Genomic DNA, 24,899 nt, shown 5'->3' with positions numbered 1-24,899 from the left:
CCTTTTGGGGATCAGCAGTTGTTATGGGGTTTTTCTGTGCCTCAGAATATTTCTGTCTTAGCCTCCCTAGATCTTTGGCCATGTTACTGTGTCTTGTCTGGTTTGCCTTGTTTTAAGTGTATGCTCAAAAATATGGTCTGTGCTCTTCTTGGGTTAGGAGAAGAGGAATGGTGTCTGTGATATGCTGCAGTTGTGTTGACATCCTTCTGATGTGAGGGTGCAGGGTCCAGTGAGTCATTTCAGCTGGGGTTTGATTTATCAGAGTGCAGGCCTTTTGATCTCAGTATAAATAACATGTTGTGCAGTTTCACTGCTGGGAATGATGTGCTGGGGACACTGCCCTGAGATGTGCAGACAGTCTTTTTCACTTGTTCATCTGGAGCTCACAGAGACATGCACTTTCATTCAAACCAGTCAATATTTCTGTTACAAATGCCTGAAAAGTTATAATCAGTGAAGCAACTTACCAGTCAATTAGAAATAATGATTTCATCAAGAAGGATGTGACCACTGCTTCAGGTTCTTAACAAGTTGTAGAGATGAGTCAAATCATTATGTCAGTGTGGCATTAATCTATAGCCATGTCTTTGAAGTGATTACGATTTAATTAATATAAATTTTCATTTACATTTAATGCACTTGACATAGCCCTTGAAGAAGAGTTCTTCATCTGGTGACAGATGACTGCTTTCTTTTTCTGCCTGCCTCAATGAAGCAGCAGTTGCCAGGGTCTGAAGCCACAGCAGGCAGGACTGAGCAGGGACTACTGCTTCATCCCGTTATTTCTTTCCACTTGAATGCTGTGAACCCCAACCCTGAAACCTGCTGGGTGAATGGCTTACTGGTCATTGCTAAATCCCTGTCTTTTCCAATGCAAATGCTGTGTAATACAACTGGGCACTAAATGCTGTGTAGCAGCAAAGGAGTTCATTATACCCAGGAGGAGAAAAATGATGGTTAAATATTTGTGTTTAAGCTTATAATGTGAAGGTATTATTACAGCATGGGGGTCATGACAGACAGCTTTTGAATGGGTTCAGCTCAGGATTTGTCAGCTCACTGGGGCACTTGCTAGAAGGCAGAGGTATAATGCACACAGGAATGTTGACAGATTCCATTTTTACTTATGGGCTATGGTGATGGTCCAGTAGGAACTAATTATTTGCAATACTTCTACTTTGGAGGTTCAGTGTCTGTAAGACTGAAAGGAAAATAGCTGGCAGGAAGGATTTTCTAACCTCTCATGTTAACCTTCAGTTGACTTTGTCAGCTTTTTGTTTACACATGGTGAGTAGTTGGATTGGTGTGAGCATCAGAACTTTGAATTTAGATTATTTTCAAAAGCAGTAACAGTGCTTTCTAGAGAAGCCTCCTAAGATATAACATAAAGTTGATTAAAAGGCAGGGATTTCAAAATTATGGAAATTGATTTGTATTGAAGAAAAGTAATTTCTTAAAAAATTAAAATATGTTGAAAAAATTTAATTTGCATTTGCAAACATGTTAGATGAGAATACCAACTAGAAGAGCAATAACAAAAGGAATGCCAAATCTGCATGTTATTGCAAAGTCAGGGCACGCATGTCACATTTTCACATTTCTGCAGATTGGGCATTCTTCCTTTTTGCTTTCCAACACTGAAAATAAACTACTTAATTTCTTCTTGTTCCAACATCTCTTGCAAGTAATAATATTATTGAAGGGGAATTCTAATTGCTCTTAACTTCAGTTCTCATTTCCTGCATTTGGGCTACATATGGAGTTACCCAGATTGGTTACTAAGAGAGTTTCAGTTTAACTAAAATTGGGGTTTAGGCCAAATATGGCTTCCACATGCAAGAAAATAAGCAGAAATGTCATTCTGTGTTAATCTGATATGTTTATTACACCTTAGTGATACGTGGGCACATTAACAGGTTGCTGTGAAGTAAGCTAGCATGTGAATTTACAATGCATGAGCTGAGCATTGCTATTAGCCATGTAGCAGCAAACACTGAATTTGTCACCACTGAATGCTGATGTGATGAACACTCAGGCTGCAGTCTATTCTCTGCTGCTTTATTCATGTCTCTTTACAGAAAACAAACCTCTTACTCAGACTTGAAAGCAGTCCCAGTTAAAAGCCCAGTGGGGGACTGTGTCACCATCTTTATAGGGACTCACTGGCAGTGTGATACTGATCATGTGTGATTAAGAGTATTAAATTCACTGAATTTAAATGGTGTCTTCCTTGTCAAAGTGATAGGTATCCTTTCAAGACAGTAAGAAGATTTGTGCAGGTATTTAGCCTGTTACACTATCTTAGCCCCTTCTGGTGGTGATCTCATTTTCTTGCAGCTTCATGTATCTGTTACTACAGAGTAGGTAGAGGCACAACCCAAGAGAGGGAGAAGCTTATATCCTCAATTTCCCAGTTGGTTGTGCTGTAGATTGGCCTTTAAATAAACTTAAGCAAATATCTTTATGGATGTGCACATTGCATTTTCTTCTGGTGGTCTTTAGTTTTCAACAATAACTGCTTAAACCAAACACTTTTAATTTTAAAATGCCATTTGGAGAAGGCATCTGTGGATTTAATTTATTTGTGTTAGATTTACACTTCTTTAAAAATGGTGCCATTTTCATACATTGGAAAAAAAAAATCTAAATTACTGTCATTAAACTAGTGGAATTACTGGGTGAATATTCCAGGTTTTTTTATGCCTGCCTGTACAGCTGGTTTGAGGCTAATGCCCTTGGGCTGAGCTAGGTAATTAACCAAACTGCTTAATTTAAACTGTTGCAGGTAATAGACAAACTATCAACAATGCATCCTATCTATTTTCATTTGTGATATGATATTATATCAAATACATAGCACCATCTGTCTATATTTATTTTTCAGAATTTAAAGGAACAGTGAAAATAAATTTGATGCATATGTATATAACATGGTTAGAGATAGTAGAGATACTGGATTCAGTAGACTCCCAAAACCCAGGAGTTCCTCCTTCTCAGCTCTTGAAGCCCAGCCAGGTCCAAATGTCTCCATCCCTGTCTGATGGATGTGACTGCTGAAGTTCCCATTTGCAGTCAGGACATATTCCAGAGGTCCCCATATGCATTAAGAGGATACTGATCCAGCTGCCCATACAGAGAGCCACCAACAGTCCTGCCCTTTGCAGCACCCCTTGTAATCTTCCACAATTCACCTGCAACCTACCCACAGGTAGTCAGGTTTTAATCCTCCTCAGGTTCACTGTCAAATAGATGCATGAGCTTGCACCCTTCACAAGTGTCCTCATGCTCATGGACCCTTCAATATTAGCAGAGGCTCTCAGTCCACTGCCTGTGCTTGCACTCTGGGCCTGTGCAGCCATCAGCACAGTTTGGGTCTTTTCAGATACAGCTCTCCTGCTGTCCAGCTGGAAGTTTGCTGATGAGCTGCACATACACTCAGGATTAAACTCACTGGGAAAAACAAACACACAGGTGCTTTCAGTTGCTGGCATGTAAACCTAGGGCTCTGTGACCCACCATCAGCCTCTGAGATCTGCCAGCCAGCTCTCCCAGCCTCTATGATCTCCAGACCCTTTTTGATGAAGAAGGTGCTGATGAACGTCACACTCTGTGTATCCCCTTGTGAGAATGCAAACATTGAGAAAATCAGCATGTCAGCTGTACAGTATTGCCCTGACAGTGTGGGCTCTATCTGATCCATTGGGAAAGCGGCTCTCTTGAATGCAAGCTTTCAAGGATGCTGCAGAGATAGAAATTCAGATCCTGACTTATTTATCAGTTATTGGGCCTTTCATTTTTAAAATTAAGCAAGAAACCCCTTCAGTTTTTACACCTGTCTCTGGGAGATGAAGACCCTTGCAAATGGCAAGGTGAAGTGAATAATTCTGAAGAATGAAGTAGTCATTCAAAAGATTAAAGAAATACTGCAGATATATATTTCAGATAAAAATGTAATTGCAGCATAAATTAACAGGTTGATAATGTAGTTAGAGATAGTGAAATTATGCTAGTATTGCAAAAGTCTTTGCCAGCTGAAGCTGCTCATAATCTCCTTTAATTATGAAGGTATTATACATTCTCTCTCCTACCCTTATTTATTTACTACAACCCTTTCTTAGCACAAGGAGTATCTTCAGTTATGTCTATTAATGAAGAAACTAGCAATGCCATGAGTCAGGAAAAGTAAAACTGAAATGTAATCTTAAGTTCTGGCAAAATATCTATAACCTAAAAGGAAACAAAGGGAATTGGGTCAAGTAAGCCTGCATGTTGCAAAGTATTTTCCAAAACTCATCAAATAACTGCTTTCTATTTAGACTTGTGAATAATACATTCTAATACTTTAACTCACAGATGATTATTTTTCCCCTTCAGCATGAGGAAAAAATTTTCTCTCTTAAATAGAAATGGTACAGAATTAAAATAATTGCCTGTAGAATAGTTACCAACCTGACAAAATGTGCATTTTTGCACATTTATTTGATTTAGCAAGTAAATATCTTTTTTAAATTCATGTTTGAAATATCATTTAGAGAACTGGAGATATGTGATCTATGTCATAATTAGTTTGGACATTGGTGTAAGCATTTATTTGTGTATGTTTTTCTATTTGAAATCTGCTTTCAGTTTATTACATTATGAACAAAAAAATTTACAGCATTATTTCTAGACTTCCAGCAGTAGACCTGCTGTTGCATATGAGGAGGTGGGGGTGGTTTTTGCAGTTAAATTTTTTTTTGCTATCTTGGCAGGTGTCTTTAATTTTACTCTCCAATTTATTTTGTGTTGCTCTGTCCTTAGGAACATGCATGTGTTTTGAATAGAAAATAACCTGTGTAATCTCTGCTGGGGAATTCCCCTTGCCCTTTTGCTTTACAACGTTGTACAAATGTAATTAGCTGTGTTCTAAGAAAAAACTGCATTCAAATTTGTTTATTCATTAGAAGCCAGGAGCAAGATAAACTTAAAACTTTAATTTAAGGAAATACAACAACTGTGCATTACAGGGAATATGCTTTTATAAGACTACAAGGTGAAGACATTTTGCTGGTCTGCTAAGCAAGATGCTGGAAAAGGTGAACAAATAAAAACTTTGTTTTGTATGTTAGAGATTCTAGTGTTATTGGAAGGTTAAACATGTATATGAATTATGCATTTGAAAAGGAGTGCCTATAAATAATTGCTAAAGAAAGGATTTGGATATGGTATAACTTTGGGTTATGAGAATGCTTGCATACACTGCTAGGCAAAGAGATGAATATTTCATTTTGCTGTACCACCAAGCTATACTTTTAGATCATGGTCTTGGTGAGGAGTTCATCAATATCTAGAATTTGTGATTTGTCCCACAGCAGATTTTCCATTTATCTTTATCACTGTGAATTCACTAAATTCATCTGTATTAATGAAGTCTGGCATGTTTAGGGTACAGCCTGATATTTTTGAGAGTTTACACTGATGGCTTTGAAGACATTAACTTAAAATGGCTGGGGAGTAAAAGTTATCCTTTGACAGATGCTCTGTGTGTTTTGAGGGTTTGATTCCCTGTGGAATCTCATTATTTCTTTGGTAATTTTATGCTTAAAGCTGTATTTTTGAACCATTCTTGACTTGCTAGTTTCTTATGAAAGGTAAGCCTATCAAAGTCCAGTGACAAACTTTTTACAGCCTTATTAAACTTCCTTGGTTTTATTTTATTCCTTCTCTGTAACATCTTGGAGGCTGTGCACTTAAGAGTTTCTGTTGATGCCCTCTAGATGATTGGTAAATTTGAATGACACATCTGTTGTCACATGTGATATCTGTTTCTTTTTGTTCTGTCTTCAGTATGTGAGATTTCATATTCTGAGTTCTGTATGGAGCTGTACCTGCTGGTGGTCATGTGGGAAACATTTCCAGTTTGGTGACATTGAGCAAAAGGGTCTGTAGTTCTGTTCAGTGAACATTGAATGTATCTTACCTATAGCTTCTTTTAATCCTGAAGTTCCCCTGGGACTGTCCTTGTAGCAGTAAGCTAAAATACCATCTCGACTTGAAGATCTGTGTGATCTTGCAGATATGGTCCCATATGACATATATAGTGAAGTAAGAGAGGAGTAGTAAGTAAATGAATGCAGTCCACATATGGTGTGGTAGCTCATTCTCAGTCACAGAGCATGGGCTGAACAAGCCTTACAATCAGCACAATTTCCCAGCACTTACAGAGTGATCAAAACTTTGGGTGACTGCATGTGCCATTTCAGGCATCTGTCATGAGAAGAAAAATAAGAGCTACACAGACTGAAGTTTAGAAGAAAGAAACAGAGTAGCCTGGATTTATATTGCATGTGGTGTAATCCAAAAGTATGTCAAAAACAGGAAGTGCCTTTCCTTGCTTCTCGGAATCACTTTTGACTGTCAGCTGCCATGTGAGATATATATACACATATATATGTAAATTTATAGTCTGCCATGTCTTGATACAACTTGAAGAGTGAAGTTTTTGACAGTGGTTTTGCCAGCTTATTTGGTACAGATGAGTATTAGACTAGATTTAATCTGATAAAGGTTTAACTCTCCTATGTTCTTGTTTATAGTCTTCAAGAGGAGAATTGAGATTTTCAAGGAAGATTAAGCTGAATAAACGGAAGGGTGTAAAGACCTTAAGAGCTTGTCAATCCCCCTATATATGAACTCTTATTCAAAATGGACTCTGGGTTTTGGACACATACCTACAACAGTATTGTTTGCATCATCTGATGTTACCCCTTTTAGCTGCTTTTCACAGCCACCTTGTAAAGTTAAAAAAAGTCATCAGAGACAAACATGCACATGACTTCCCATCAATCCACTGTCAATCCCAGCAGCTTCATTAAGGCTGCCCACGCAGCTGGAATTTACAGACTCCAAACTTGGCTGAGAGGCAGGTGTGCTTTGGGTGGCTCTGTGGGTGAGTGTAATAACCTTGAAAAGACAACTTCAGGTAGTAAAAGGCCACTTCTCAGTAAACACACCGACATAAGGACTTAATTTCTAATTTTAGCATGTGGACTTGATGTATTTTGTTGATTGGTGTTTAATTCTCGAACATGTCTTCTGAGAGATGACCTAAATCTTTCCAGAATTATAAATAATAGCTGGAATGTTTTGATGTTTCAGGAAAGTTTGAATGCAAAAAAAAAAAAAAAAAAAAAAAAAGAAAATATTTGTTCCAGCTGTGAATTCCTGAGAGTGGAAGTACAGTCTGGTGTAAGATACCAAATTAGGATATTCCTTTGATATTACAGAATCATAAATTAATTCAGTCTGAATAAGTGTTTTGATTCTAAGAACATTAGTTACCTAAATATGTGTATTAGTTGGCTAGTTATACTCATAGTTATACTATGGCTAGTTATACTCATCTGTTTCAATGTTTTTCTCTTGTCTTTGGACACACAAATTTAACTGTTTTTAATCTTTAGTTTGATACAGTTCTAGGAAGTAATTTTGCTTGATTTATTGTATAAGAAACTGGTAGCACTTATAATTAAGATTGCTTAATACTTTCCATTAAGTGATTGTGTTTTCAGTTTCTTGTAGCTGCCAGACTTTAGTTCTTCCAGCTGGAATATTGTGTCTGTCTCAAGCTGTTCTGTTGGGGTTTCTTTAAACAACTTTGACAAAAATGCTTTAGCCATCTCTAAATGAAACTATGAATGGAATGTGATTCTACTCAGATTAAAGTTTGTTTTTTCATGGAGTACAGTTAAAGAACTCAAGAACCATCCATATTTTTCCAAGTTTTGTTAAAGTATTCGTATCCAGTTTCTCCATCTGGAGTATTTAGAGTTCAGCTACTCCATTCTCCAGAGCTGTCTGTGATGAGCAGGCACCCCCAAGCTGGGAGGAGCTGAGTGAGGATGCTGGATTCTGTTGTGGCACCAGACACTAGAATGGGAAGCAGTGTCTGTTCAGCTACCTCCCAGCTGGTAAATGCTTAAGTTATATTCTTCAAATGTGGCTCTCTTATATGCGTGTTTTCAGAAAAACTTCAGAAAAATTATGGTGCTGGTAATGTGTTTCTTAGTGATATATAGTTTATATTTGACTGAAAATTGCACCTTCACCTCCTTTTATCAGGGCTGCCTCTGCTGCAGTTAATTTACAAGTGTTTGCACTTTTAAGCCAACCACTATGGCTTATGACATCCTTAGGTTGAATTTCTGCTGTGAACTGCAGCAACTGCAATTTCCAGGGCCTCAGCTTTCTGGATTAAAGGATTAGAAGGGGAGTTTGCACCTATTTAGAGCAGCTGAGGAGCAGTAAGTCCAACTACATGAAGGAAAGATTGAACTGAAATTTAATCAGAGCCAGCCTGAAGACAAACAGAAAAACAATTCTTTGAAAGTTTCCTGCACAGAGAAAGAGGGCTCCTGCAGTGTAAGGCTGGTTGGGGCAGGCCAGAACAACTAATGGTGGTGGAGTATGCAGGTTTCTTAATGAAAGTCAGTATTAGCTTAATCACTTTCCTACCCCCTCCTGGTCACTTAACTTTTCCACTCTTGAGTTCGTCTGACATATTACAATAGCACTTTGTCAGTTTGTGATCCTTGAGGAAGATCAGCCTCCCTTTTTGTTGCTTCCTTTCTTTTGTTGCAAATTAGTTCTGTGCTACTTCTCTTGGTTGAAATGAATCAATGGTTTGTTTATCTTGGCATTTCCAGTCTACTGAGTATAGCACAGGTTTTAGTGAATTTTGCTTTATTTTAAAGTCAAAAGTAACAGTTACAGTTCCAATATTTGAGTTTACAAATTGCCAATTTTTTTGCTTGATTCTCTCTCTGTCTCTAGCTTAAAATGTTGAATCAGTGTTCTAGTAAATTAAAAATACTGTGGGCATAGTCGATCCTCATCTCCACCTGCTTGTGCTTCTTCAGTGCTCCAGTGTTATCTCACCATCTTGCTTTCCAGCAGGGCAGCCTGTGCATGCTAAACATATCTCTGCTCAGTATTGTATTTCATCTTTTTTATTCCGTGTGCAGTAAGCGATGCAGAAGCTGATGTGCCCTGGGGTCAGGGAGGGGCAGTGGCTCACTCCCCCTCTGCTCCAGGCTAGCAGGAAGCCTCACCCTCAGGTGTTGGGATTACAGCATCAGTTCTGGCATGACGTGCTGCCATTAATACAATGCCTGGCTTCTTTCTTTATTCTTGCTCCTTGCCAAGAAATGACAATTGAACAATTAATGCACAAAGCAGAGAGGGTTTAACAAATCATGAACTGTTTTTAATTTGCCTCATTAAGCTGCTGTTAACTACTTAAAGCCATCTGCTTAAAAATAATTTGCACATCTCAAGTTTGCTCTAGAGAGAAGGTAGACCTTCATTAGAACAGGCTTCATTATTAATGGTATCTTTAGGGAGCTGTCAGTTGTTGTGGGAAACATGCTATTGCTCACTGAACCAAACTTTCCCTGTAAACAAAAAGAAGTGGCACATGTCAGTAACTTGTGGTCTGTGGCCATAACTGTATGCTTGGGACCCACTGCCATTCATGTGGAAATTGGCTTGCTGTGGAGGAACTTATTTACAGATATTAGGTATGTCTGGGTATGACAAATGAGAATGAGCTGTGTCAATGCATAGTATCCCTGTTATCCACAGTCATCCCCAAAAAGTAGTTCTGAAGAGAAAGAACAGCCAGATCCATCTCAGTGCGTCACCTGTCTTTGAGGAGGGAGACCCTTGTTGCCTATGCCTTGAGGAGCTGTTTGCAGAGAAAAAAAGTTTGTCTCTCCAGATTTGTAAAGAAACAATTTCACTTACAGAGAACAAATTACCAGAGCTCTGCAGACCCTCCTTCCTCTCTGAGGCTGAGATCCACTAGTATTTCAGCAAGACTGTGTGCTCCCTGTCTGACCTCCTGCCTGGTGCTGTGGTTTAATGCTGTCCTGCTTCATGTCTGGGGAGATTGTGTCAGCAATGAGCTCATGGTGTCATTGCTGATACCAATAAGATCATTTGGAATGAAACTGTCTTTAGGAATATTAGACAATGATGGTGTGAGTTTTTAAAAGAAGGTCCTTCTCAGTCTGTGGGAAAGGGGTAGATCTGTTTTTTGGCATATTAGCTGAGACACAGTATGTTATTAAGTATAGATCTTTTATTAATACATTAAAAAGTCATTAAAGTATTGCTCTGAGATTGATTGGTTTGTTGCTCATTGAGGGTTTTTTGTTTACAGTTGAGTGCTGTTTATTAAGAAGAAAAATGCCAGTATTTAAGAGGACTGTTTAGTAGCTGAGGTAAAATGTTGTTATGAACTTGAAATATCATTGTGCTTCTATTCAGGTTTTATTTGTCTCTTTTTGGCAAGAAGAATCCTTACAAACAGACTAACTGCACAGGTTTGCACACAATATGCTTTCAAGTGTGGCAACCAGAACAAATACAGGGTTCCTCATAATTGCTTTTGGTTGCAAAAGTTGAAGGTATTCTTTCCAACTGCAGCTACTGTGTCTTTCAGTTTGAAAAGAATTCCAAAGCAATCCTTGACTGGAATCCTTTTATGTTTGCCCAGTCATCTGGGCCTACATTTGAAAAAATGTGGAATGAAGAAATTATCCAAATTTGTCTTGATGTGGAGGAATGAATGTTCTAAAAATACATACATTGAACAGAACATGTGGCTTCAGCTACATTTAATGTGCTATCGTACTTCTTTCTGCTATATTTGTCTTAATCTGGAATGAATTCTGCTTCAAGATTTTACTGTGAAACAGCTCTTCAAAATAAAAACCTTTCCATGACAAAGAGCTAATTAAATTATTCTTGTAGATCAAATATGTGAAATAATGAATCCATTTTAAAATTTTCAAAATGCTTGTGCTTAATGCTTATTTTCTCAGTTGTTTACTTAGAAGTACTCAGTGTCCAGATGCTACTGTAAGCTCAGATATTCAAATCACATGTTATTCCTTTCTGACTCTGGATTGATATGAAAGGTTAGAGCCAGTGTGAAAACGTCAGTAAGTTTTATGTGAAAAACATTTTTCTGAGCAAAACATTTTGAGTTGAGCTGACTTAAATTTTTGAATTCATCTGAGCTATAGCTCAAATAGCAGGAGAAAGTGATAACCACCATGGACCTTCAGATAAATTTGGATAGGGAACTTTGTTTTTAGGAGAGAATAATATGTGATGACCCAAATCTACAGTTTTCACCAGTTATATATTTGCCAAGGAATCTTGGAAAACATTTCTTTAGCATTTCCACTCTAGGTGAGAGCAAATGATCAAAGACCCACAGTCTGTCACAAACTATGTTTTAAGTAATTTCTACTTAAAGTTCCTATAAAATGCAGCAACACCTTTAGACACTAACAAAAAATCTGCAGAAGACCTTGCCAGGGTACAGTTAATGCAGCTGCAGAAGTTGGAAAACTCACTATGTTTAAACCTCAGTTCAGCTGCTGTGTTGGCCTCCTTTTCACTTCGATCCTCTTTTGGCTATTTTTGTGGGTGGGGAGGAGACAGGGACAGCTGCATCTTAATGCAGTCAGCTCCCCTGAAATACCATCATATGTTCCCACCAGAAATATTTCATATGTCCCTCTCCTGCACTGAAGAGAAGGAACAGGATTCGTTTACCTTTTTTGACAGGTCTTCCCTCTGGTCCAGCTGTGAAAGGCATCAGCTGGGGAGTGGAGTAGCCCACTGCTGAATGAGAGAGGAGCTTTGAAAACTCTGGGCTGGTCAGAGCTGGAGTGAGGTATGCATAAAAGGAGCAGGAAAATGCTGCTGGGAGTTGCAAGGCCCTTGAAAGGCCCTAGTTTCTTACCATGTGCTTCTCTACTTGCTGAATGGGAGGACCTGAATCTGAGAACTTGAACAGCCCTATTCTGCACAAAGAACGTGGAAAAAAAGTCTGTCTAAGGGATGGCTCTGAGTCCTGTATCCCCTGGTACTTCTGGTGCCTGTTTTCCCTGTACTCTTGTCTAAGATGAGAAGCAACATGAAGGAGAAGAACTGCTGAGAAGAGAAGGACACTTCTCAAATGACTACCTGGAGAAGTAGACATGAGATTGGATATGTTGCTGATAATTCATTTTTGAAACACACCTGGAGTGTGGATTTCTCTGTTTAGGAAATAAACTTTTTCCACTCCTCTTCCTGCTCTTTCCTGTCCCAAATCCAGCTGGAGCTACCACAAGAGTGCTACTGGGGGTTCAACAGCCTGTCCTTGTTGGGACCTGAGTGCATCTGTCAAGGACATCTAGCTGAGGATCATCCCTGACTCAAGTGACAGAGATTAGCTGGGAATGAGGCAGCAGCTTAACAGAAGTAGTTTTTAACTGTCTCTTGTAAAGTCAGTACCTGAGCAGTGCTGGCATGAGTTGTAGCTTTGAAATCCTGAGTAATTTCTGGTTTGTTTATTTGTTTTTTTCCTGGAAACCACACACCCATGTTTCTTGTGTCTACTTAAGAATGTAGTTGTAAATTGAAGGAGTAATTTCTAGCCCTTGCGTTTGTGTAAGAAAGTGACTCATGACCTGAATGCCCTCTTACAGCTCAGAGTGAGAAAGCTTATGAAAACTCATAACCATTGAGTAACTGGGTGTGAAAAGGCAGTCGAGGAGATTGTGAGGTATAAGAGAAGGGCATGAAGTAATTTGCTTCAAATTCACAACTTGAAACTAAGTGGGAAAGCTACAAGGTCTCTACTTACTCCTTCCTTTGTTTAGGAATCCATTTTTAAGTAGCAGAGAAGCCAAGAGGAAGCTGGAAGAGTTAGGATAGCAGCATCTACCAGCTCTAACCTCCTACTCATATCTTCAGAGACAAGCAGACATGCTGTGGTAAGGTGGTGCTTGGAGGAAAAAGGAACAGAAGGAGAGTTCAACCCCTTTTGCACCTTTATCCCAGAAAAACTGTGAATAATACCACTTTTTTGAGGTATTTTATAAAAGGAAGTGTTATATCTTTTCTTCACCCAGTAAAAGGGTGCTTGCATGACTCAACCAGCCATGCTTAGGGCAGTGAATTTCTGGCATTGTGACAATGTTGGTGTTAAACATTTCTCTCGCCTAGCTTCAGAAGTCTAAGACTCTTCTGGTGCCACTCTTGAGAGCTGTAACATTAGGAAAGAGAAGGTTATGTGTATTCTGGTTGGAGTCACTTGTTAAGTCTCACAGAATGCTGCTTTTTGAATGAAGAATGTACTGAGTGAGTGCTTACCCTGGTTGGAACAGGAGTTCCAAGGCTTCCAGACCGTCAGTAGGCTTTTTGTGGGGAAGTTTGATAGTTCAGCCAACAAGAAACATAGATAGTTCTCAAGTGGTCTGTCAGCACTGAATAGCAGTGACACTATTTGTGACAGGCAACCTCTACAGGGGGGAAAAGAAAAGGGAAAAAGAGGACAAAAAATACAAGTGTGTGTTAGGAGGTTCAGTTTATGTGCAGATGGATTCTAATAGTGAAGCAGCGTTACCCTGTGGCACATGGCACAGCTCTGCATTGCTGCTCAGGCAGGGTGGAGCAGAGCAGGGCTTGTGTTGTACACTTGAAAAGCAACTTGCTTCCCTTTTGACTAAACTAATTTCAATAACATTTAGTTTGAGGAATTTGTTAGTCTGTCAAGTAACTACCCTGTTAGAAAGTAAAATCTGCTGGAAAGATTGGGTTCTGTGTAGTTCATGGATGGCAGTTTGTAGCGACATGGCCTGATACATCCTGGATACAGAGGTCTTAGGAGGTTTTCTACATGCTTTTTTCACATATACCTTAAAAAAACCTAAAACCCCCAAACCCTAGCAGCAAAACAGTTAGGTTCTTTGGAATGAAGTAAAAACAGAGGTTAAAGTACATTTTTATATGAGGGATAGCCTGCGCAGAATGACAAATAGAGATCATATACAGAAGGTTCTATGCCTGTGATGTAAGTTTGGAGGGGAAAGAGTGCAGTGCAGCTTTGTCCTGATAAATAGGCTAAAATTATTTGTAATTCTACAGCAGTAGGCCTTAGAAACATAAGTTTATGTTTTGAATAAATTTAAGGTGCTATTACATAACAACTTCAACCTTTTTTTGTTTTCTTCCCTCTTTCCCTTCTACAGATCACACATCCGTAGGCGGGCTGGGAGACAGTTTTTATGAATATTTATTGAAAGCCTGGCTTATGTCAGACAAGATGGACACGGAGGCAAGGAAAATGTACGACGATGCAATTGAGGTGATTATAATTCATTGAGTTTTCCAATACAGTGGAACCATCTTTAATGATTTTAAGGAAATAAAATTAAATTAACAAAAAAAAAACCAACAAAAAAAACCTAGGCAAAAAAACCACAACCAACCACAGGACTTGTTTTGATTATGTAAGTTATAAGAAATCAAGTGATGAATAATACTAGCTTTCACTCTGAGTAGTTTAAAAAGTATTCTTGTGGAATACATGTGATGCAGATTATTGTGCTAAAAATAATCAGCTTGTCCCAAATGATGCAATGTAAAAGCCCAAACTCTAATCTAATAGAAGGAGATCTAGCAACCTTGAGATGTGTGCAGAACATCCAAGTCACTTTTTTTCCAGTGTTGAGAATTCATCATTCTAGGACCTGTAGTCCCAAATTGTTTTTTGCATTATTTTCTAAGGCATTTACATATTATATTCCATATTTACCTTGTAAAATGTAATTCATATCTATTCCTGTTTTTATAGTTCTTTTGTGCTCTGGTCTTATTCCCTGTCACAGACCAAGAAGCTCTTGCCGAGGTGGGGCAGTACTGCAGGATGGTTCAGTGGGATTTGGGGTGAGGGCCTTTGTGTGGTGGCTCTTTTTGCTGCCCGGCTCTTACTTTCCCAGTTTCCCCATCCTCTCTCACCAGCCTCTCATAGTGGTGCCTGCTGTGCCACCATTCCTCTGCTACAGTTTGGACATACTGAGAGTAGCTGAGCTGGTTTGAGTCACGTGAGCTGTGATAGCAGCAGCAACTGTGTAGTCTTGTCCCAGTGCTGGTGTGTGGTTGGTGTCTGATGTGTTCCAGGCTCTGTGCATGCTCTGTTGCTTTCAACCTAAGTTTTGAAAGCTTGGTTTTAGTGTGGTTGGTCTTCTAAAGCAAAACACCTGTTCTTGGAGTTCTCAAAATTCACATTTTAAAAGATATATAATGAAAGTTCTAGTACAAAATTGCTTTGAAGCTGTAATATGTCTTATTCCTGACCTGAATTTGATTATGTTGTACTTCCAGCTGCTTTGACATTTTTCATCTCTACATTGTTTTAAATGGTTATCTGCACCATATAGCTGGTTACTATCAAATGTACAATAGACATTCTCTCCTGAAGGAAAAGTGCTTTTTTTTTTTTTTTGGTCTTGCAACATAAGACAGATTTTGAATTATTTCTTAAGCTTTTAAAATGTATTTTCCAGTGTCTTCAGTATGGAGGCAGCAATGTAATGGTTCTTCTAATGTGATTCATCTAACTGATTCCTTCTTGGTTTTTGTCCTCTTCATCCAGCCAGGAGCTCTGTTTGCACTCTTAACCTTTGCCTCAAACCATCATCCACTTTCCAGTTGCTTTATTCTGAAGCTGGTTATAATCTTTTTGATTTACTGCTTTCCTTCCACTGTGATTTACATTCCTGATTCCTCAGTGTTTGACCTTACACTTATCTCTGTTGCAACACATTGTTCAGGCAAAGCCCATTCTGTCACCTGCTCTCAGTTATTTTATAGAAATGACTTTTTCTTTATCACTATCTATAGTTCCATCATTTTTTGTGTCATCTGCAGTTTTTTTCTGGCATTTTTCTTGGAGATCATTGTTAGAAATACTGCCCAGTGTTGAATAAAGTATCTATGCAGAATCTTCATGTGATAAGTATTTTTTATTTTTTCACCATTTTTTTCTTTTTTACTTTGAACTGTTCTAGCAAGCCAACTTGTAATCCACTTCATATGTGCCGTCCTGAATTTGTTTAGGACTAATATTTTGTAAAATGCCAAGAAATTCTTGAAATCCCATGTATTCCTTGTATCTGCATACACATATCAATCAACCATTTATTTTTTAAACCACATTATTCATTTTATATAATTTTATTTACTTTTTAAACTACTGATAAAGCATTGGCTGTTTCCTAGTCCTTTTGAACTTCCTTAGCTTTCCAGGTTTGTTAAATTCTACATTACTGTCCTGGTTTGGAGGACAGGTGTCTGCCAGTAAAGGCAGGAGCCTCTCTTTGAAATGGAGAATGTAAACCCCCTCCCTCAAAATTATTATAATTTTGAAATTAAGGGGCTCTCAGGCAAAGATTTGGGAATTAGGAATAACAGTTCTTTACTAGGAAAATTAAAATACAAATGCAGTATTACAAGAACAATCCCAACCCTGACAGAGTCAGAATACAACCTGACACCCTGTCAATCAGGGTGCTGGTATCAGTCCCATTAAATGGTGGCTGCAGTCCTGCAGTGGCAGATGTGGTTCAGCTGAAGCAGTGGTGCTGTAGAAGGTGCAGCTTTCCTCCGAAAGTCCAGGAATCATGTGGATAGGTCCAGCTTTCCTCTGGAATCCAGTGGAAAGAAGGTTGCCTTGGTGTTCAAAATCTCAGTTTTTATCTAGGTAGGAAAAGCTTGGCTCCTCCCCCTGGCTGGAGCATCTCCCAGTGGGATGATGTAATTTTATCAGTCATACAGTGGGACTTAATGGGCCATGAGCAGATGATACCTTCCTGGAGAGAGGATGGGTTGTGGAAAAGATGAAGATGACTGCCCCACCTGGTTTTAAAGATGGCCCATTAGCAGATAATATGTGCCACAGAGCTAAAGATCACTGCCCCATCTGGCTTCAACAGATAGTGATAGAATACACATTTCTGGTTATATCCTGTATTGCAACCCAAGACAATTACTAGTTCAAAGCAGTACTTGTGTATTTTTAGTAGGTTGAAATACAGTTTATGGGGTCCTGTGGGTTTAAAGATGTTTAGCAGTTGATATCTAGCTTCCATTGTGGTTACTGGCAAAATATTTTACTCTGATACTTAAACTGTGAACACTTCAAAATTAGAGGAAATAAACTCTCCTATCCATCTTCTTCACTGTAAACCATCTCGCAAACATTTTGTATGGTCACATCTCTGAATGGAGACAGCGCAAAGCAAATTTGGGGCCAGGTGAAAACACTCTGTGTAAAGGAGGGAGGAAAGCCAAGCTGCTCCTGCTTCATGTGTGATATGTCCTGCAGTCCAAGCATCAGAGGGTTCCTGTAACTTTTTCTCAGCTAAACCCACCCTGTACATTTGAGTCTGCATGAACTGTACTGATTTATTTGCTGTGGAACCTACTCTTTTTAAGGGTTTGTGTCTCTCCCAGGTTCTACTTGATATTGAAAGACATAGGCAAAGAATTACTAAGTAGGATTTGCTTTGCATAACTGCAATTCAAATTTTTGTTTAAAAATTTTTGAGAGGCCATTCCCTTACCATTCTTTTGTTCATTCTTTTTTTTCAAAATGTGGAGTAGAAGCTCTTTGCATCATTTGTGCAAGCAGAAGGGGAAAGGTGTAGCATGTGTTCCTCCCACTCACAGCACAGAGTTGGAAATGTTCTCAGCCCACACCAGTCTAAAAGAATGTCTCTGTCCAGCCACACTTCACTCCCTTATCTCATTGCAGCAGGGTGAGTGGAAGATGGACAACATAACCTCATTCTAAGTCTTTCAGTAGGCGGTGGTATCTCATTCCTTGGAGCTATCATGGGGAAGAAAAATGCAGCATCTGTTCTTCAGATGTCATGGTTTTTGAACCATTGCATATGACGTCTTATCCAGGTCACCACATACTTCCTAACTTGAATACAAACAAGTTGTATATCCATAACACCTCTGAATATAACATGGGTGCAGTGTTCTACTGTAAAGGACACTTCATTGCCATGTCCTATTATGGAAAGTCACAGCTATGATAATTGTGAAACCTGTTGGGAATTTTTTGTGGTGATAAAAATTGAGGATGGGCCTCTTAATTTTGCTTTCAACATCATTATGTGGGCCTCCCAGCTACTCTGATTTCAGGTGTCTTTTTTTCCTTCTCAAATCAGCTGGAGGATAGGTAAGCTTCCTTTGGTAAGCTGCCTTGAGTAGTCTAATCTGTTAGGCTTATAAATTTGATCCTCGCTCTTTCCTACTGCACATCATTAGGTAGCTAAAGAAGGATTCAGCAGTGTGCTTGACTGTCACAACATAGGAAATACTGCTGCATGACAGCTCAGAAAATGCTGGGTTTTTTTGCAGACATAAAAAGCACATGAACTTCAGAGAACATGCAGGTTTTGCATGTTCAAGAGTCACACCATGTGCCTGAGAGTGTTGTCAAAACACATCCTGAATTCTGTCAGGCTTGGTGCTGTGACCACTGCCCTGGGGATCCTGTTCCAGTGCCCAACCATCTGCTGGGTGAAGAACCTTTTCCTGCTATCCAACCTAAACCTCCCCTGACACAGCTTCAGGCCATTCCCTGGGGTCCTGTCACTGGTCTAGAGAGTGAAGAGATGTGTACCTTTCCCTCTACTGCCCTTTCTGAGTTGAAGACTGCAGTGAGGTCTCCCCTCAATCTCTTCTCCAGGCTAAACAAACGAAGTGACCTCAACCATGCCTATTTTTCAGGCATTTCACAGACTAAGGAAGCTCCTTCCATAAGTTAATCTTTTAGTTGATGTGGACTAAATATTCTCTTTGGGTTTGGGTATACACGTCCACCCTGTGTATACTTCTTGAAGTCTAGCTGGATGCCATTGCTTTGCAGTTTCTGTTGGGGTGCTCTGTGGCCTCAGCCATCCAGCCGAGAAATATTTCTATATTTCTATATTCCATAGAAATACCACATCTATCCCAATCTGCACAAACTTTTCTTATCTACTGGGCAGTAATCCCAACAATGCCCAGCTGTCCTGTGTTAATTACTATAAATATTAATTGTCATTTTTCTGCAGTTGGCAGGCAGCAAGTTGTTGAATGAAGTGTTTTGGGAGAGTTGCCTTTATGTTCTTGAGATGCTTCCTTTGTGACTCTCAGGATGTAACCAAGTTATTAAGTAACTGATACAAACTTGATTTTCAGACTTCAGAAATTGCCCCTTCTAACAGGTGGTTATTTTCAAGTTCAGAAGATGTGTTTTCTGCTCAGAAGAGGAGCATGTTGCACCTAGAACATGCTCTTCAGAGAAACCATGAAAGCAAGTCTGGATTAGAGGAGTAGCTCATGGAGAAGTATATAGATTTGGCCTTTGTTGGCTATCCTGGTGCTAACCACAGCAATTTTGTCCCACTGGAAATGCTTCTGCAACCATTTACTCCTCAGTAGTTATGAAATTATGGGAAGATACAGTTTGAAAGGAAATATCACTTAACATTTAGAAAAAAAATGCTTTCCTCTAGGAAATAAATAATCCATATGCTTTAGTGCCTTTCTGCTCTTCATTGTTAAAGTGACTTTCCTTCAAAGAGAACTCAACTTTTATGTACCATATGGTTGAAAAACGTCTGTTTTGTGAGTCTAGAATAATGGAATCAACAGAGTTAATGCTCCAGATCTTAATATCCTTTCCAGTGGCAGTTTTCAGCAAATCCAGTATTTCTGGTACCAGTACTTTCAGACAAATGAGGCTTGTACAGTTTGCCACATCAAGCTCCTTAGCAGCAGAAGGCAGTCGACAGTGCCAATTTGCATGATGGTTAGACAACCACCCTGGCAGCTGTCAGAGACTTACTGGTTTCTGCTCTGTCAGTTATTTCTGCCTTCTCTCTGGATCCTGCTATGAGCACAAACTTCAGATCTGTAAGTGGTATTAGTGAAGGAATTAACCCAACAGGAGTGCAGACCAGCACTTCTCTTTCATTACTTTCTGGTTCTGAAATACTAGACATAGTAAATAGTGCAGTAGGTTGGCAGGAATTGTGATCCCCTCTGAAGGAGGCTTAAGCAAATGTTGTTCCATCTAGTTTGCAAATTTTAGGAAGCTAGGTCAGCTATTCTTCTAAGAGAAGGATACCATTTATAAGTCGCAAGCAACAACATATATTGGTACAAATGTGCAAAAAGAAAGCAGTAGTTGCCTTGCGTATAAAATAATCAAGTTTTTTGTGAACAGCTAACACCCTTCATTTGAGAATGTGCAATCAGAAAGCTGCCATGGAGAAGCTAGAAGGTGGCTGGAGCATTCCTGTCACTTCCTATTAAAGACTGACTGAGGCTACAGGTTTGCATATGTTGCCGACCAAAAGTTTCCAACATGGATGTGTACTCGCAGAGTGCACAGAGCAACAAATAGGTACTTCACAGAGTTAACAGTTAGATACTGTTTGAGCCACAAAATAAGTGCTGAATTCTCAAGTAAAATTACAGTTGTCTATGTTGTGATTTTCCTGTTAGATATAATTTGAAAAAAAGAAAATTATTTTTGTTTTGAAAACTGGACTTTGCTCAATAAATGAATGTTAATAAGTAAAACTTGCATGTGAAACAGCATTTGAAAGTTCTCTTAATCTCTTGTAGGCCATAGAAAAACATCTCATCAGGAAGTCCAATGGAGGACTGACCTTCATTGGGGAGTGGAAGAACGGGCATCTTGAAAGAAAGATGGGCCATTTGACCTGTTTTGCAGGTGGAATGTTTGCCCTTGGAGCAGATGGTTCCAGAGATGATAAAGCTGGACATTACTTGCAGCTCGGAGCTGAAATTGCACATACATGTCATGAGTCATATGACAGGACAAGTAAGACCTATTGTTAATCTGATTATTTCAATAGATGGAATACAGCAACTGTTGTAATTGTTTTTAGGATTTGTTACGGACCTTGTCTGACATGCACTGGTTTTATACCAGCATGAATTTTTAACATCTGTGTATTTGCTTCTCTTTACTTCTATTTTTGCTATTTTCTATTTTTACTATTTTCACTTCTTCTTTACTTCTATTCTTCCTCGTCTGCATCATGATGACTAAATATAAACCCAGACTTTATGGTTCCTTCATGCATGTTTATCCTTTTTTTTTTAATCAGTCACCTAAGATAGGTCATATGGGTATGGGGAGGAAGGAATGTGTGTGAACTCTTGTTCTCACAGATACATAGGGAAGTTTTTTATTTCATATATACTGTTGTTACAGTAAAGTAAAGGGAAAAATTTGCAAATAGACTTTTTACTGGTTTTAGTAATAGTGCATTCTAAGTAGAATTAAGCAAGAGAGGATAAATACTACTGTGCTGACTGTAGAAGGCCAAAGGCCTGACAGGTGAGGAGGCAGCATCAGACTTCATTGTTGGGCTAGAAGTTTCTCAAGGTCAGTCTTTTGGACCAAGGTTATTTTATAGTGATGTTGATGCTTGAAGTGTACTGATTATGCTTAGGGTGGCCATACAGTTACAAAACATAACTAAAATGGAAGAATTTAGGAATAGTAATCAGGGACATCTTGAGAACTGAACTGTCAGAAGTAAGAAGTTCACTAGAAAAAGTCAGGAGCTCTTTGACTGAACTGGTAGTTGAAAAATGTCCTAGTCTGTATCAGATGAAGAATTTTCAGCAGAGATTAGATTATATTAAGACTGCCTTAGAAGACATGTGTAATTTGTCACCCAGAATACTCTGTATAAATCTGAATTTCAAACAGAGCAAATGCAGAGAAGGACCAGCTGAATGAAGTGGCAGAGCTTTTATCTTACAGTGGGGAAAATATGAGAGATTGGCTTCCTCAGGCTAGAAAAATAGTACTGAAGAAAGGAACAAATTTATTTATCTATATATTTATTTATCTCAAGGGGCAAACACTGAAGAGAAATAGTTATTTTAAGATATAGAAGAACACAGCTGTAGCAAAGGCAGGATTTTTAAGCTCGCTGTGAATAAATGTAGATTGAAAATTGGAAATGGTTTTACATAGCTATCAGAGAAGTGACCTTCTGAAATACTTCCACAATAGAAATAATGCTGGCTAAAACTTAAGCACTTTTAAGATGAGAATGCATGTATTTATTCACAGGATTACATCATATCATTGTATAGTTGCCTGTCTATTTAAATAATTCAGTCATGCAAGTAATAATTTTATTTGGATAGCAACAGCTTTAAAAAAAGAAAAGAAAAAAAATATGAGTATGCTTAAGAGAAAAAGGTAGGACATAGCAGCTATTGTTGTATTCTGAAAAATTGCATTTAAATGTTTAATTTGACATTTAAAAATAAACAATGTTAAATTTACAGCTGTTTAAGCAGACCTAATTTTATTCCTTCAGATGTTTATTCTGTACCCTAAATAAGTCAAAAGATGGAGGAGATAAAAGTTTTCATTGCATATTTAATGACTGCACAAGAACACATGAGCAAGAAAGACTGAAAGCTGTACAGACAGCTATAAATTTGAATGGTCTTGTTTTCTTTTGTTCAGTCATGCAGTTCCTGGAATGTGGATTGTTTGGATGTCTTAGTCTTAATTTTCTGGACTCATTTTTCAATGAAAATTAAGAACTTATATGTGTGAAATGTCAACTTCCTCATTATGTTTTAACAGCAGAATTTGAGCATCACTGTATACTTTAATGGCAGAACTGGCTGATGGCAGAAAAAGCATCATTAATAGGGCAGATAGTCATCCTGGTTCAGCTAATAGGTTTATAGTTCAGCAGGTAAAGAGGATTGCCTGATTTCTCTCACCTATGGACTTGGGAGAGAACTTGCTCCATTTGGCATCCTCAGAAGAGTTCATGCAGGATGCAGAGACTGTGTGGAGGCGATATGCAGCTCCTTGTTTAGATAAACCATCAGAGCTGCCCTTTCCTGTGTCATCCCACAGCTGCTCATAAAAAAACTACAGTATGTGCCTGGTGCTGTAATACTTTAGTATGAAAATGCTACTTTATGAAGCAACCCAGATTTCCATAGCAGAGCTTGAGTCTCAGCAAAATTGAAAAAGAATTTCACAGAATAAAAGCATTTCTGGAAAATGAGGACATTATATTGCCAACTGTCATCAACCTGTTGCACATATTGCAGGTTTGAAAGCCTGTTGAAAAAAAATGGGTATTTCAGTGCAGACTAGTACAGAGAACCTGTAGAGTGCTTGAAACTATTCCTGATGTATTTTCTTGGGGATTATGTCCCAGTGGCAGCTGGCATCACTGCCATGTAATTGCGAAGTTTATGCAGGGGCATAGTCTCGCTAATAATCTGAGTCACCTATCAATGTTCCCCAGGAATATCTGAGAGAAGATCTTAGACTCCAGAGTCAGAGGCTGGAGAAGTGACTAGGTATGCTGTGAGAAGCTTGGGCCCTTGCCATGGCTCTGTGAAAATCCTTGTAGATTCTGCTTAAACTGAGGATCAATCTACAGCACTCCTCAAAGGATGTCTTTCTAATTCAGCATCTGGAGGAAGCTGGTGATCTTTGGAAGGTGAAGGCAGGGGGTGTAGTCATGGCTCTGGTCTGCCTCTGAGCAAGGGATTTGTGTCTCCAGGATCTGTTGAATATGTCAGCATGAGAGCCCCCTCCAAGGCTCTTCCCCTCTTCAGGAAATTGTGAATGCATGTGGCACCCCTTAGAAACACTGAGGGTTTGAAAAGACTTATTGATGGTTAATGAGAGAACTTAACTGTAACCAGAATATTGTTACGATTAAGTCCACACATGCCTCTGCTTCCTATGAACTTTACTATTTTTTGTACCATAAACTATCAATAGATTAATGCTACAGCCATCCTAAATCTCCCATCCTGTGACAGGAGATTTCAGGATTTTCCTGTAGTCTCTTGTGCTCTCAGTTTGGAGAGAATATTGAGAAAAACGAAGATAAGGAGGGATGTTCTGGTCTGTGTGCCCACTTACCAGCAGAAGAAATCGTAATGCTGTCCGTGGGCACTGGTAAGACTACAAAAATACAGCTCATGGCACTAGGTTTCTTGATGTTTGAGCTTATGTGAGTATTGCACATCTTGAGGTATTCCAGTTTCTGGGGATTAGTTCTTTGTTTTTCATGCTTAATGTGCACCACTGTGAAACATGGCATAGGCATAAAATAATTGGCAATGCAAAATCTGTAGGCGGCAACAAAAAAGAAGTCAAATTAAATAATAGAAAGATCACTAACAGATCAGTCTGGATAATCAGTTTTCATAGGTATTGCAGAGGTTAAATAAATAAGCAAAATGATCTGTATAGACAGCATTGTGTGCTAATCTATAGCACGCAGTGGTTTTAGTGCACTGTACCATCCCTTATGCACAAGAATTTTCCTAGTTATAAGCTGATAGTGTGTAAAGAAGTATTGACTGGCTACAGGGAGCTTATTTTAGGATGAAATTTTTTGCACTTCTTTAAAGTTTCTTGACAAGAGCTGTCCTCAGAATCGTGGTACAGCTTTAGCTGGTTTTTTTGAGAATTCTAGTGCAGGCTAAGACAGATGACTGAAATTTCAGTTGAGACATATGCAAGGGTATAAATTGATGCTGTCTCTGTCCCAAGATTCTCAGTTAGCAACTAAACAGACAAGGCTGAAGAAATGAGAATAATAACATGTTTTTGTGAGACGTATGAAATAGCAATGAGTGTTGATGGAATCATTCAGAGTCTCAAACAGAAGTACTTTGGATGTTCTCTTCCTCCAATTTTGTATGTTAGAACCTAGCAAGTATTATAATTATGAATCCTTTCTTTCTTTCAGGAAATTTATTGCTAGATTGATTGTAGACTTAAAGCACCATGCAAAACATACAATAATATTTGCAAAAGTATTTCTAAAATTAGAAATACATTTATGTAAAAGTATAAGATTTGCTTTTTTTTTTTTTTGGCAGCTCTCATTGAATTAATTTTATATCAGTTAAAATCTTTTAAAATGGTGCTTGTTTAGCATTGCAGGTTTGCACAGTTGAGAAATTATTTC

At 38.6% G+C, this 24,899-nt stretch overlaps 1 protein-coding gene across 1 annotated transcript in view; it reads left to right on the top strand.

The window, feature by feature from the left end:
* The window catches only part of MAN1A2 (mannosidase alpha class 1A member 2), a 136,313-nt gene that overhangs the window by 93,928 nt on the left and 17,486 nt on the right, over window positions 1-24,899 (top strand). The window contains exons 9-10 of the mRNA XM_079306315.1: window positions 14,073-14,188; window positions 20,515-20,734. Coding sequence (XP_079162441.1) covers window positions 14,073-14,188; window positions 20,515-20,734 — 336 coding nt within the window. The remainder of the gene's footprint in view (window positions 1-14,072; window positions 14,189-20,514; window positions 20,735-24,899) is intronic.

Source organism: Erithacus rubecula (assembly GCF_903797595.1).
Source record: "Erithacus rubecula genome assembly, chromosome: 1".
Classification (NCBI taxonomy): domain Eukaryota; kingdom Metazoa; phylum Chordata; class Aves; order Passeriformes; family Muscicapidae; genus Erithacus; species Erithacus rubecula.
Note: the sequence above shows the minus strand (reverse complement) of the source record. Positions and strands in the feature narration are given on the sequence as shown.